The following is an 11962-nucleotide window of genomic DNA, read 5'->3' on the forward strand; positions in this document are numbered from 1 at the left end:
CCCATTTTTAATTGGATTATGAATTTTTTTTTTAGCTGTGCCACTTGTTTATTTATTTTGGATATTAGCACTTTATTGCAGATATTTTTTTTCCCATTCTATATGTTGTCTTTTTATTTTGTTTATCAGTTCTTTTGCTGTGCAGAAGCTTTTTAGTTTGTCGTAGTTCCACTTGTTTATTTTTGTTTTCGCGTGTGATTTTTTTGTCATACAAAATTTAAAACAACTTTTATGTAGTTAAATTTATCAATCTTTTCTTTTACCGCCTCTGGATTTTAAATCATAGTGAGATAGCCTTTCCCTATATAAGGTTAAAGAGGAATTCAACCACATTTTCTGCTAGTACTTGTAGGATATCATTTTTTTTTCATTTTGATCCTTACTCCATTTGGAGTTTATTTATGTCTGTGGTGTGACGTATGAATCTAATTTTATCTTTTTCCAAATGGCTACCAATTTGTCCCAGCAACATTTGTTACAAAGTTCATCTTGACCCCAGTGATTTGAGATGCCACCTTTGCCATATTTTGAATTTTCCTATGTGCTTGAGTCTAATTTTGGACCTGGTTTCTCTGTCTATGTATGTGCCAAGTACCGCTATTTTAATTATTAAGGCTTTATATAGTATGTCTTAATGTCTCTTAAGACTCATCCCCTCCTTTTTCTTTTTCTTTTCCACTGTTTTTCTAGCTATTCTTGCATTTTTGTTTCTCCGTATAAACTTTAGTGTCAACTTGTCTGGTATCTTGTTGGTATTGTTATTAGGATTGCATTGAATTTATAAACCAACTTAGGGAGAACGGACATCTTTATAATGTTGAGTTCTGTCCAATAACAAAGGATATCTTTCCATTTGTTCACATTTACTTTAGTGTCTTTAGGTAATGTTTTAAAATTTTCCTTGCATAGGTTGCACATTTTTGTTAACTTTATTAACTTTATTCCTAAATACTTAATCATCTTGTTGTTATTGGAACTGGGATTTTTTTCTACATAGTATCTTCTGTTTCTTGTTTGTGTATGTGAAGGCAATTGATTTTCATGTGTTAATTTTATATCATGCTATTTCACTGAGTTCTTTTGTTATTAAGTTTTATCATTGATTTGGGGATTTTCTAGGCATTATATCATATTATCTGCAATTAATAATAGTTTTACTTCTTCTTTTCTCATTCTTATACCTGTTTTCCCTTTTCTAATTGCATTGTGAATACTCACAGTGGTGTATAGTATCAGACATAATGGATATCCTTGCTTTGTTCCTGATATTAATGGAAGTGCCTCTAGTGTTTCTCCATTAAATAAAATTCTGATTTTAGAACTAAAGTGTATTTAGTTCTAAATACACTTTATATAATCATGTTAAGAAAGTATTCCTCGATTTCTATATCATTTTATCATGAATGGGTGTTGAATTTGTCAAAGGCTTCCTCTTCTATGGAGATAATCATGATCTACCCCCCTTAGATTATTTCATCGTATTTTCACACGTGTAATATGTTTAGTTTCGTTGTTAGTATATCTTTAAATTTCTCCAATTTTAGTTGCATTTCCTTTCACCCAGAGGTTGTTTAATAGGAGTTTCTTCAATTTTGGATAGAAGGACCTTTCTTCTTTTGTTGTTGGTGATGGTGGTGTTAGTAAATTCTAGTTTTAATGTATTGTGATCGTAGAGGGTTGTTTTTAATATTTTTACTTTACAGAAGTGTTTTCTTTGTGACCTAATATGTGATCAGGTTTTTTTTTCTTTCTTTGCGTGTGTGTATGTATGTATGTATGTATGTGTGTGTGAATGTACTGTGAGTACTGGAAAAGAATATGTAGTCTCTATTATCAGGATGTAGAGTTTGGCAAACATCTGTAAGATCTCTCTTAACTTTGTTATTTAGATCGTCTATCTCCTTATTTTTTTCTCCGCTTGATCTGTCTTGTACTGAGAGTGGTGAATAAAAAGTCTCTTATTATTAATGTGTTTCTATCTAGGTGTCCTTGCATCTCCTGTGTTTTTTTTTTCTTTTTAAAGTTGGTTGCTGTGTTATTTGGTGTGTATTTTTAAGTGTTATAATATCAATGTGAATTGTGCCTTTTGTCACATTTAATATATTTGGACTTGAATTACACTTCGATATCTGGATTGTTCTCCTGCACTCTTAAAAATTGTATTTATTTTTATTAAAATACTTTTGTATTTATTAAATTTAATTCGGTAAGTTGAATTTCTTGACCTCTTTTGGGAGTGTACAGTTCTCTGACTTTTAACACAAGTTAGATTTGTATAACCTTCACCGCATGAGAATATAGAACAGTTACATAAGCCCCCAGTTGCTACTTCTTTATAGAACCCTTCCCTTACCACTGGCTTCCACTGACATGATCTCCATCACTATAGTTTTGTCTTTTTAAGAATGTCCTGTAAATGGAATCACACAGTATCCAACCTTTCGATACTGTCTTCTTTTACTCAGCATAATGCCTTTGAGATTCATCCAAATTGTTACATGTATCAATTGCTTTTTCTTTTAATTGATAGTAGTATTCCATTGGATAAATAGTATTCTTACTGAGCAGTATTCCATTGTATGATATATCGCAACAATTTATCCATTCACACGTTAAAGGATAGTTGGGTTGTTTCCAGTTTTTGGTGATTTGAATGGAGCTTCCAGAAACATTTATGTACAGGTCTTGTGTGAATATTTCTCTAGGGTAAATAATCAGGAGTGAGATTGCTATGTAGTATGGTAAGTGTATATTTAACTTTATAAGAAATTCTTTTCCAGCATGGTGGTACCATTTTCCATTTCTATTAGCAGTGTATGAGAGAGTTTCAGTTACTCTGTATCCTCAGGGGGACTTGGCATTATCAGGTTTTTTAAAAACTTGGGGATTCTAATAGGTGTGTAGTAGTATCTCATCATGGTTTTAACTCACATTTTTTTCTCATGACTAATGATGTTGAACATCTTTTAATATACTTATTTGCAATCTATATCTTCTTCGGTGATGTGTCTTTTCAAATCTTTTGTTTATTCTTTAATTGGTAATTTTTAAAATTGTGGCACAATATCTGTAACAAAATTTACCATTTCAACCATTGAAAATGTATGATTCAGTGGCATTAAATAGATTTGGAATATTCTGTAACCATTACCACTATTTCCAGAAATTTTCATCATCTCAAACAGAAACTGTAGCCATTAGGCAATAACTCCCAATTCTCATCTCTTCCTGGCCTCTGGCAACCACCATTCTACTTTTCATATCTGAATTTGCCTATTATAGGTTCCTCATATAAATGAAATCATACAGTATTTGTCCTTTTGTGAATGGCTTATTTCACTTAGCATATTATCCTGAAGGTTCTTTCATGTTGTAGCATGTGTTAGAATGTACTGCCTTTTTAAGGCTGAATAATATTCCATTGTATGAATATACCACATTTTACTTATCCACTTATCCATCTACTTGGATTACTTCCTTCTTTTACTATTGTGAATAATACTGCTATGAGCAAGGCTGTACAAATATCTTTTTGAGTCCCTGTTTTCAGTTTTTCCAGGTATATACCTAGGAATGGAATTTCTGGATCATATGGCAATTCTATGTTTAACTTTTTGAGTAACTACCAAACTGTTTTCCACAGTGGCTGTACCATTTTACATTCCCACCAGCAATGTGCAAGGACTCCAGTTTCTCTACTTCCTTGCTACCCTCTGACTTCTCTCCTGTACTTTCTACTCCTTCATGAAAGAACTGCCTGCCTCTTTAGGGTAACAGAGGGCAGAAATGGGGTGACTGGTTTCATGCAGCTGCGGCTTGTCAAGAACCTCCCAAGTACCTGCACTGCATGGGCTTGCCAAGGGGTGCCCTGGTGCGTCAGCTGCTCTCTGGCCAGAGGCGCTCCCAGTCTAGTCACAGTGTCGACCCCATTTTATATATACAAGGAAACCGAGGCTGGTAAAGGGTCAGGGACTTGGACATCATGAGGCAGAGCCTGGCCATACTGTGAAGTCTTCCCATTCCAAATCCAGTGCCCTTTTCATTTTTGCTTCTTACAACCCCAGATATAGAAAGGACAGCAGATTTTTAGAATAAGAGACTGGTGAAAAAAATCAACCAGAATGTATTTATTGAATGCTTGCTCTGGAAGTGAAGGTGGAAATTTGTGGAGCTATGGGATGCTCTATGGGATTGAAGGTCCTCTGGGATTCAGTGGGCTGAGCGCAGTGGGTGAGCTGAGACAGGGGCTGTGAAGTGGTGACTTGAGAAGCTCTCCCACTTCTTCTAATCTCTGATGGCTTCCATGGTGTTTTCATGGCCCCTGGGGCTGAGGGCTCTGCTCACAGTCACCAGGAAGTGGCTCAAGCTGCTTTCTGCACCATGGGCCATTGGCCTTCTGGAGGATGGTCAGAGTCTAGAAGAGACTTCACTGGGAGTAGCATTTGGTACCTTGAAAACACATTTAATTTTCATCCTTATTGAAAACTCTTTTAGTCTATTAATTTGTTAGATGCAGGTTTTTAACATTGCGGTAAAATATACATAACATAAAATTTACCATTTTAACTATTAAGTGTAAAGTTTAGTGGCATGAAGTATGTTCACATTGTTGAGCAACCATCACCACCATGTATCTCTAGAACTCTTTTCATCTTGCGAAACTGAAACTCTGTCCCCATTGAGCAATAGCTCCCCATTCTCCTTACATCCAGCCCCTGGCAACCACCATTCCACTTTCTGTCTATGAATTTGCCTATTCTAGGTACCTCATATAAGTGGCATCATACAGTATTTGTCCTTTTGTGACTGGCTTATTTTGCTTAGCATAATATCCTGAAGGTTCATCCATGTAGTAACATATGTCAGAATGTCCTTCCTTTTTAAGGCCGAATAATATTTCATTGTATGGATGTGCCACAATTTGTTTATCCATTCATCCATCCATGGCACTTAGGTTGCTTCCACCTGTTGACTGTTGTGAAAAATACTGCCAAGAGCATGAGTATGCAAATATTGTCTTCAAGATCCTGCTTTCAATTCTTTGGAGTATATACACAAAAGTGGAATTGCTGGGTCATATGGTAACTTTGTTTAATTTTTTTGAGGACCATCATATTTCCCACAGCAGCTGCACCATTTTACATTCCCATCGGTAGTGGATGTGGTTCTGATTTCTCTACACCCTTACCAATCCTGTCATTTTTTATAGACTTCAAACTGGTCTGCCTACCTCTAGTTTTTTGTGTGGTTTCCCTCCCCCCTTTATGTTTCTAAAATTTTGTTCTCCCAGAAACTCACAGTGGCTCCCTTGTTGGCTACAGAATGAACTTCCAATTCCCTGGCACATCACCCTCCTGAGATGCCCATCCCTGCTCTCAGGTCCCATGTTGGCTGCAACTCGTCTCCCCCTGCCTCTGCTTCACAGCCCTCCATTGTGGTGCTGTCCCTTTCTTGAGGCTAATTCAAAGGCTTACTCTACTCCCTCACCTTCCTTGATCCCTTCGAAAAATTTTTCTTCTCCATCTTTAGATGTTGCCTTGTTTCTCTTTATTTCATTCAACTTCTTAAAAAATAATTGTTTATAGATCCATTGCCTCTGCTGAGCAGTGAGCCCTGGGGGCAGGAGCTGGTCTCACTCTTCCATGTCCTGGTACCTGGTGCCTTGCCTGGCAAGGGCACATGCTCAAGCCGAGAGACTGAGGGGCTCTTGTGTAACAGACCACACAGGTGTCTGAGGCAGTCATTCACCAGGCTGTGTGCCTAGAGCCGGGGAGGCCCATGGCTTTGGAAACTGGTTCTTGGTGGACCCCTGGCATTGTGATCTTCTTGGCTCTTCATGGGTCTTTCCTGTGTCCTCTCCAGGAGACTTGTAGACTGGCGCAGTCTCCGCCAGTGATGGGAAGTGGTGCTAAGCGGCAGTGCTGAAGCTCTCTGAGTATGGTAAGGACTGATGATTGCCTATTTTGTTCTTCTGTTACTTCACTCCTGAGGGTGAGGAGTATTTTCCTGGGTGGACCCCAAAGGCTCTCACTATGAGGCAGCCTTCCTCCTGGGAGAACCGTCGGTACATTCGAGGGCTTAGTGAGGTGTTGATGGCTCAGAGTCATCCAACTAGGAAGCTTGACCTTCTGTTGAAGCAGCTTGCAGGACTTCGTCATGCTTGTTAGAAAGGCACGAAGCTAACCCATTTTGTTAGAATCTGTTATTCCAATGCCTGAGTCTTCCTCTGTGATGGGTCATTGCTGGGTACCTCCAGCCTCTGTTCCTTTTACAGTGAGTAGTACCCAGGACATGCTCCCTGATCAGATTGGTATGGTCCCCCTTAGACGTGTTCGTCCTTTTTTTTTTCTAGTTGATCATTTGTTGTTAATTTTTCATATTCTGAGAAGGACATAGCTGTTCGAGGCAGAATAGATGATGGAGCAGAGGTGTATTTATTGTGGGTTGTTGAAGAGACAAGTGACATCTCATTTAAAAACAACTCCTCTCTTCCCTCAAACTTCTGTTTCTAGATTCGAATTGCAGCCTTAAATGCCAGTTCCACGGTTGAGGATGATCATGAAGGAAGCTTTAAAAGTCATAAAACCCAGACGAAAGAGGCCCAGGTATGTAATCCATGGTCTCCCTCTGCATGTAGACCTTGCTTCTCATTTCTCTAGGTGGCATCTCATTTTAAATGCATTTGGATGTCTTCTTAATGAGATTTTAGGGGTGAGATCCTGGGAGGTTGGAGTGTTAGGATTGTTTCCACTGTAGAGGGTACAGCTGACAGTTAACATGGCCTTGACTGGCTTAAAAAAGACAAACCTTTGTACTATGTGAAAACTTTTTCTGTCTTTGTTCTCAGGAAGCAGAGGCTTTTGCCTTGTATCACAAGGCTCTGGATCTGCAGAAACACGACCGATTTGAGGAGTCTGCCAAGGCCTACCATGAGCTGCTGGAGGCACGCCTGCTGCGAGAGGTGAGGCACCAGCAGGCCAGCAGGCAGGTCCTGGAGCCAGCGGGCCTGGGTCTGACCTCTGCCCTCCCACTTCTTGGCTCGATAACCTTGAGCATGTTATTTCCCCTCTCTGCCCCTTAGCTTCCCCACCTATAGATTGTGTACCTGCTGGGTTGAGTTAGAGGATTGAGCGAATCCAGCGAAACACATAGAACCATTCTTGGGACATAGTAAGAGCTTTGGAAGTGGCAGTTGTTGCTGTTACTTAATTTTCATAATCACTCTGCCAGGTAGGTGGGGTGTATTTGTCTCCATTTTATAGATGTAGAAATGGAGGCTCAGAGTCATCCAACTAGTAAAACGTTAGAGCCAGGATTGGAGTCCATGGTTTTCTGATACCTAATGATCCTGTTGGCAGCACATTTTGGTAAATGCCATTTGGGTGATAGCCTATGAGCTCAGGGAGCCTGTGTAGGTGTGCCATAGGCTTTTGAAAACTGTAGTTAGAGAGAAGAATTGGGAGACAGAGGCAGGCTGAGGGAGCAGAGCCACACTGAAGACACAGGGCACGGTATAGAGGGGCAGGCAGGGGAGGACCTGTTGGTACCAGTGGTGAGTGAGTTAAGCCTGAGTTAGCTAGGTCATGGAGATGTTACCTGGATGGGTAACATGGGGATGAGTCTTAATCTGAAATTGATTTAGGAAGATGATGTGTATTTCATAAGAAGGAAAGGTTTTTGTTTTCAAGTACTCAGACATCAAGCACAGAGGCGATGTGCAGTAAGGAAGCAGACAGACTCCATCCACAGGTATTTTCAGGACCACATAGTTTCCAAGTTGAGCAGAATCTCTTACAACCCTGAAAGACAGACATTTGTGTCTCAAGCCCCACCTTTGTGTGGTTTTCCCCACTGTTGAGGCAGATGCTAACTGAGTTCTAATTGTCTGCAGAAAGCATTTATTCCTTCTCTCCCTCAAGGTATCTCTTCATATCCTAATTCTCTGGCTTGTCAAGATTCTTTGGGGCTGGTTTAGTGTCTGGAAATTAGGGCTGTGGGAATTGTGACCTGCCTTCCCCTATTGGTAGAAAATGAGTGAGGGCCCAGAGAGGGAAAATGACTTTATGCCACCTTTACTGGATGCCATCTAGGGGCAAGGTGCTCTCTCTTAGGCCACAGTTTAGCAGGCCTTGGAGACATGAGCCGGTAAGCATAGCACTGAGCAGGCAGTCTAAGAACAGAGCTGATTCCAGGTGGGCCCAGCACCTGACAGGCCAGGCATAGGGCCTTTGACCAAAGGACACTGGCCGTGTGTCAGCCTTGTAGTTACAGGTGTGTCCAGTGTGTCCATCTCACTCTATATCACTTTTAACTTTAAAAGATTGTTTTAGCACTCTCCCCCTCTGCTTATAAAAGTAAAACATGTTCATTGTAAATGAAAAGTACAGAAAAGTTTCCTTTGACAGTCATCTGGCATTAGTATACTTAATAGAAAACTAAATTATATAATTACAGTCTTACAACCACTTGTCATAAACGGGTCTAGAATACAGCTGACTCTGAAGAAGTGCAGTCTTAGCTGGTGGGCAGACTGGAGGGGGCTTGTTGGGGCAAGGCTTTCGTCTCTCCTGGGCATCACTGTGTCTCTCACAGAGAATGGAGAGTAGTGCTGACTTCACCTGGTTTGTTAGGTGGAGGTTAGTTATGAGAGCTTCTGCTGTTATATGTGGATATATAACTGACTACTTAGTCTCTGAAGTAGGCTCACATCTTCTATAACTGTGTTCACACCTCTTTTTTGAACAGTTCTGTGCCTGGGGCCCAGCCCTGGTCAGTTCAGTCTTTGGGATCTTTCTTCAGTATAAGCCAGACAACAGTAGAAAATAGTTAATGAGGCTTGATTTGAGTTCTTCATTTTTTTTTTTTTTGGATGGGATTCATTTAGAGCTCTAGGATAGGTTTCTTGGATTAGTTAAGGGACACTTCCTAAAGATTCCATGGGTCTTGCCTGTTCTAAATGTTAAGAATGATGTGTGAACGTGACCTGCCCCTGGAAACTACTTTGTGTCAGCCAGCTTCTCTGTTAGAAAATGTTTTACTCTTTGTCCTGTGGTTGGAGCAATAGTTTTTCTAATCAGTAGTTTCTTAGAAGTTATAAGGTTTTTAAGAGTTGTCATAAAAGCTGTAGTGAAATAACTTTTTACATAAAACAGGTTTACAATTTTTATGCTCATTTGGCTCTTTCATCTTTGATATTTAGAGTAGGAATTATTCTCTTAATGTTACAGAGCTCCTTGGGACACTAGCTTTTTAGGTAAAGTAACTTGTCCCCAGTCATGTGTTAAGTTAGAGTCGGGAACTGAGCCTCCTAACTCCTATTCCAGGGCTCTTTCTGCTGCAGGGCATGTCGGGCTGTGTAAGTGGCTGCCTAGGCATCCTCCTCACACTCTGTTCCTCATCTTCAAACTTGCTGTGGGGGCCCACTAGGCTGACTTACCCGATGCCAGAAATGTCATCATCCAGGCTTGAACCCTCAGGCATGGCAGTAGTGGTGAAGAGGGTTTCTCTTGTATTTTTTGATGCCCAGACTACCTGCAAACTACCTTATGGTGGTCTGGCCTTTCTTCTCTGTGTACTGGAAGCCGGAAGGGTCCTCTGAGAACATCTGGCACAGTGCTTTCATTTTTCAATGGAGGGTGGCACCTGACTGGCCCAAAGGCCTGTGGTAGAGGCCAATCTGGAAGTCAGGTGTCTTGCTGAGTTCCTACTGAGGCTTTCCGGCCTACTGTTACTTCTGTTCCTATTTGTTTTGTTCACAGGCAGTTTCGTCTGGTGATGAGAAAGAAGGGTTGAAACACCCTGGGTTGATGCTGAAATATTCCACGTATAAGAACCTGGCCCAGCTGGCAGCCCAGCGAGAGGACCTGGAGACAGCCATGGAGTTCTACTTGGAGGTATGGTTTTGGCAGTGCTCATCTCCCTTGGTGTTTTTGACAGTTCTTGGTGGAGGGGGTGAGGTTGTGGTCTTATTGGCTGAGAAGAAGATTTTGTAGTGATGCATCACCAAGCTGTAGTCTCCGAGGCCCTGGTCAGTGGGTGATAACAAGTTCAGAGCAGCCTGGAGATCAGGGGCTAGCATGTGCATTCTTCCCCTGACACTTAGGGCACACGTGACTAGGTGAGTAGCTAATCTCTCTGGGCCTTCAGGTCTATACCAATATAATGGGAGTAATAAAAAAGAGAGTGGATGTGAAAATTAAATGAATTGGTGCATATACAAGTGCTAAGAACAGGGCCTGACACCTGGTACCCTTTTCCCATTCGTAATAGTATTGCCATTATTTTTATATTACGGTCACCGTCTCTGTAGGCAGCTCCGAAGTGCTAGACACTGTGCTAAATGCTTTACGTGCATGCACTAATCTTTACACCATCGTTCAAGGAAGGTGTCTTTATCCTTATTTTAGTGATGGAGATACTGAGGCTCAGGATCATGCTGCTAGTCCATGCAGGAACAGGGGTGTGAATGGAGGTCTGTCTCCAGAGCCCATAATCTTTCTAGAAACCCATAGGACTCTTGCATTTTCTTTTAATTCTCCTTCTTTCACCTATCAAATATGTAAGAAATACAGTTGTTCAGAGTGACAAAATATATCCAGAAAACATTATCTGCAATTTTCCTGGGTAGTTTGAGTGGTCGGGCTGGTGCTGTGCCCCTCCTGTCACCAGCGAGGGAGCTGACTGCGTGTGCGTCGTCTTGTGCTGCTTCCAGGCGGTCATGCTGGACTCTACGGATGTCAACCTCTGGTATAAAATCGGACACGTGGCCCTGAGGCTTATCCGAGTCCCCCTGGCTCGCCATGCTTTTGAGGAAGGGCTGCGGTGCAATCCTGACCACTGGCCTTGCTTGGACAACCTCATCACTGTCCTGTATACCCTCAGCGATTACACAAGTGAGTCAGGCTTTGTTGCTTTCTCCCATATGCTTGTGTTTTTGGGATGGGGGAGGGTGGCTTGGGTAAGCTGGAAGTCAAAGTTAACATTGAAGGTCCTTTCACCTGACTGTCAGGGAGAATGGAGATGTTTTTGCATTTCTGCTTTATTCTGCTTGCCTTTCTTAATTAAGATCTAAGAAGTGCTTTGTAGTCATAAGTAGCACGCTCTTTGAGTTTCCCTTTGGTTATCTCACTTCATCCCCGCATGGTCTCATCCTTTGCCAGAACCCATTACTGTAACTTGCTGACAGATGGCTTAGCAGCTGCAGCTTAACTCTTTCTGGTGCCAGGGAGCTCACTACCTCTTGAGGCAGCCTGTTCCTCTGCAGAGCAGCAGGGCTGCTGGAAAGATCTCTGCTGGCCAGAGCCCCAGTCTGTTTTCCAGTTGCTTCAGCTTCCTGGTCGCAGCCTTGCCCTCTGCCCTGCAGAGAACACATCTGCCCCTTACACGGCTGGTCCTGAGGCAGGCACTGATTAGGTGTTCCGGCCTTGTGGGTTCAGGGCCTCCAGTGGGGGGGTCAGCCTCCTTTTTGTGCCCTCTGAGGCCACAGTGGAGGGTGGCTTTCGAGGAGCACTCTGTGCAGGGTTGGGTGTGGTGGGAGCTGGCCATGTGTGCTGCAGGCAGGTCCCATTAAAACCCAGTCATGCTGACAGGTACTTGTTAGCACTTCCAAGGTTTGTGCTTGGGAGGCTGACTTGCAGAGGCTTTTCCTTCCCTTTATAAGGACAAGTAGCCTAGGATGGAGTCCGGTGAGAAGCACTAGGCCCTGATCACCCTTCGCTACCACCAGTTTTTGTTCTCCACAACCACTTTTTAATTGAGGTAAAACATATACATAATAAAGTGCACATCTGAGGTCCATCAGTTTTTATGTGAAAACATGTCAAGGGCACAAGGATTTGCAGAGCCCCAGCAGGCAGGCTGCTTTGGGTTTCTTCTGTCATTACTACTCATTGAGGTGATTTTGATTTCTCCCTTTTGTCGTGGGATGAAGGCAGCCTATTGACACACCTCCTCTAGGTGGCAT

General features: G+C 41.9%; 1 protein-coding gene across 3 annotated transcripts in view; it reads left to right on the forward strand.

Annotated features, from left to right (window-relative positions):
- CABIN1 (calcineurin binding protein 1) overlaps positions 1-11962 on the forward strand; it is a 141873-nt gene that overhangs the window by 3771 nt on the left and 126140 nt on the right. For all 3 annotated transcript variants that reach the window (XM_015586813.2, XM_025044510.1, XM_006908678.3), the window contains exons 2-6: positions 5863-5940; positions 6513-6605; positions 6848-6961; positions 9759-9893; positions 10712-10892. In XM_015586813.2, coding sequence (XP_015442299.1) covers positions 5938-5940; positions 6513-6605; positions 6848-6961; positions 9759-9893; positions 10712-10892 — 526 coding nt within the window. In that variant the 5' untranslated portion in view covers positions 5863-5937. The remainder of the gene's footprint in view (positions 1-5862; positions 5941-6512; positions 6606-6847; positions 6962-9758; positions 9894-10711; positions 10893-11962) is intronic.

This window comes from Pteropus alecto, unplaced genomic scaffold (genome assembly GCF_000325575.1).
Source record: "Pteropus alecto unplaced genomic scaffold, ASM32557v1 scaffold113, whole genome shotgun sequence".
In the NCBI taxonomy this organism is placed as follows: Eukaryota; Metazoa; Chordata; class Mammalia; order Chiroptera; family Pteropodidae; genus Pteropus; species Pteropus alecto.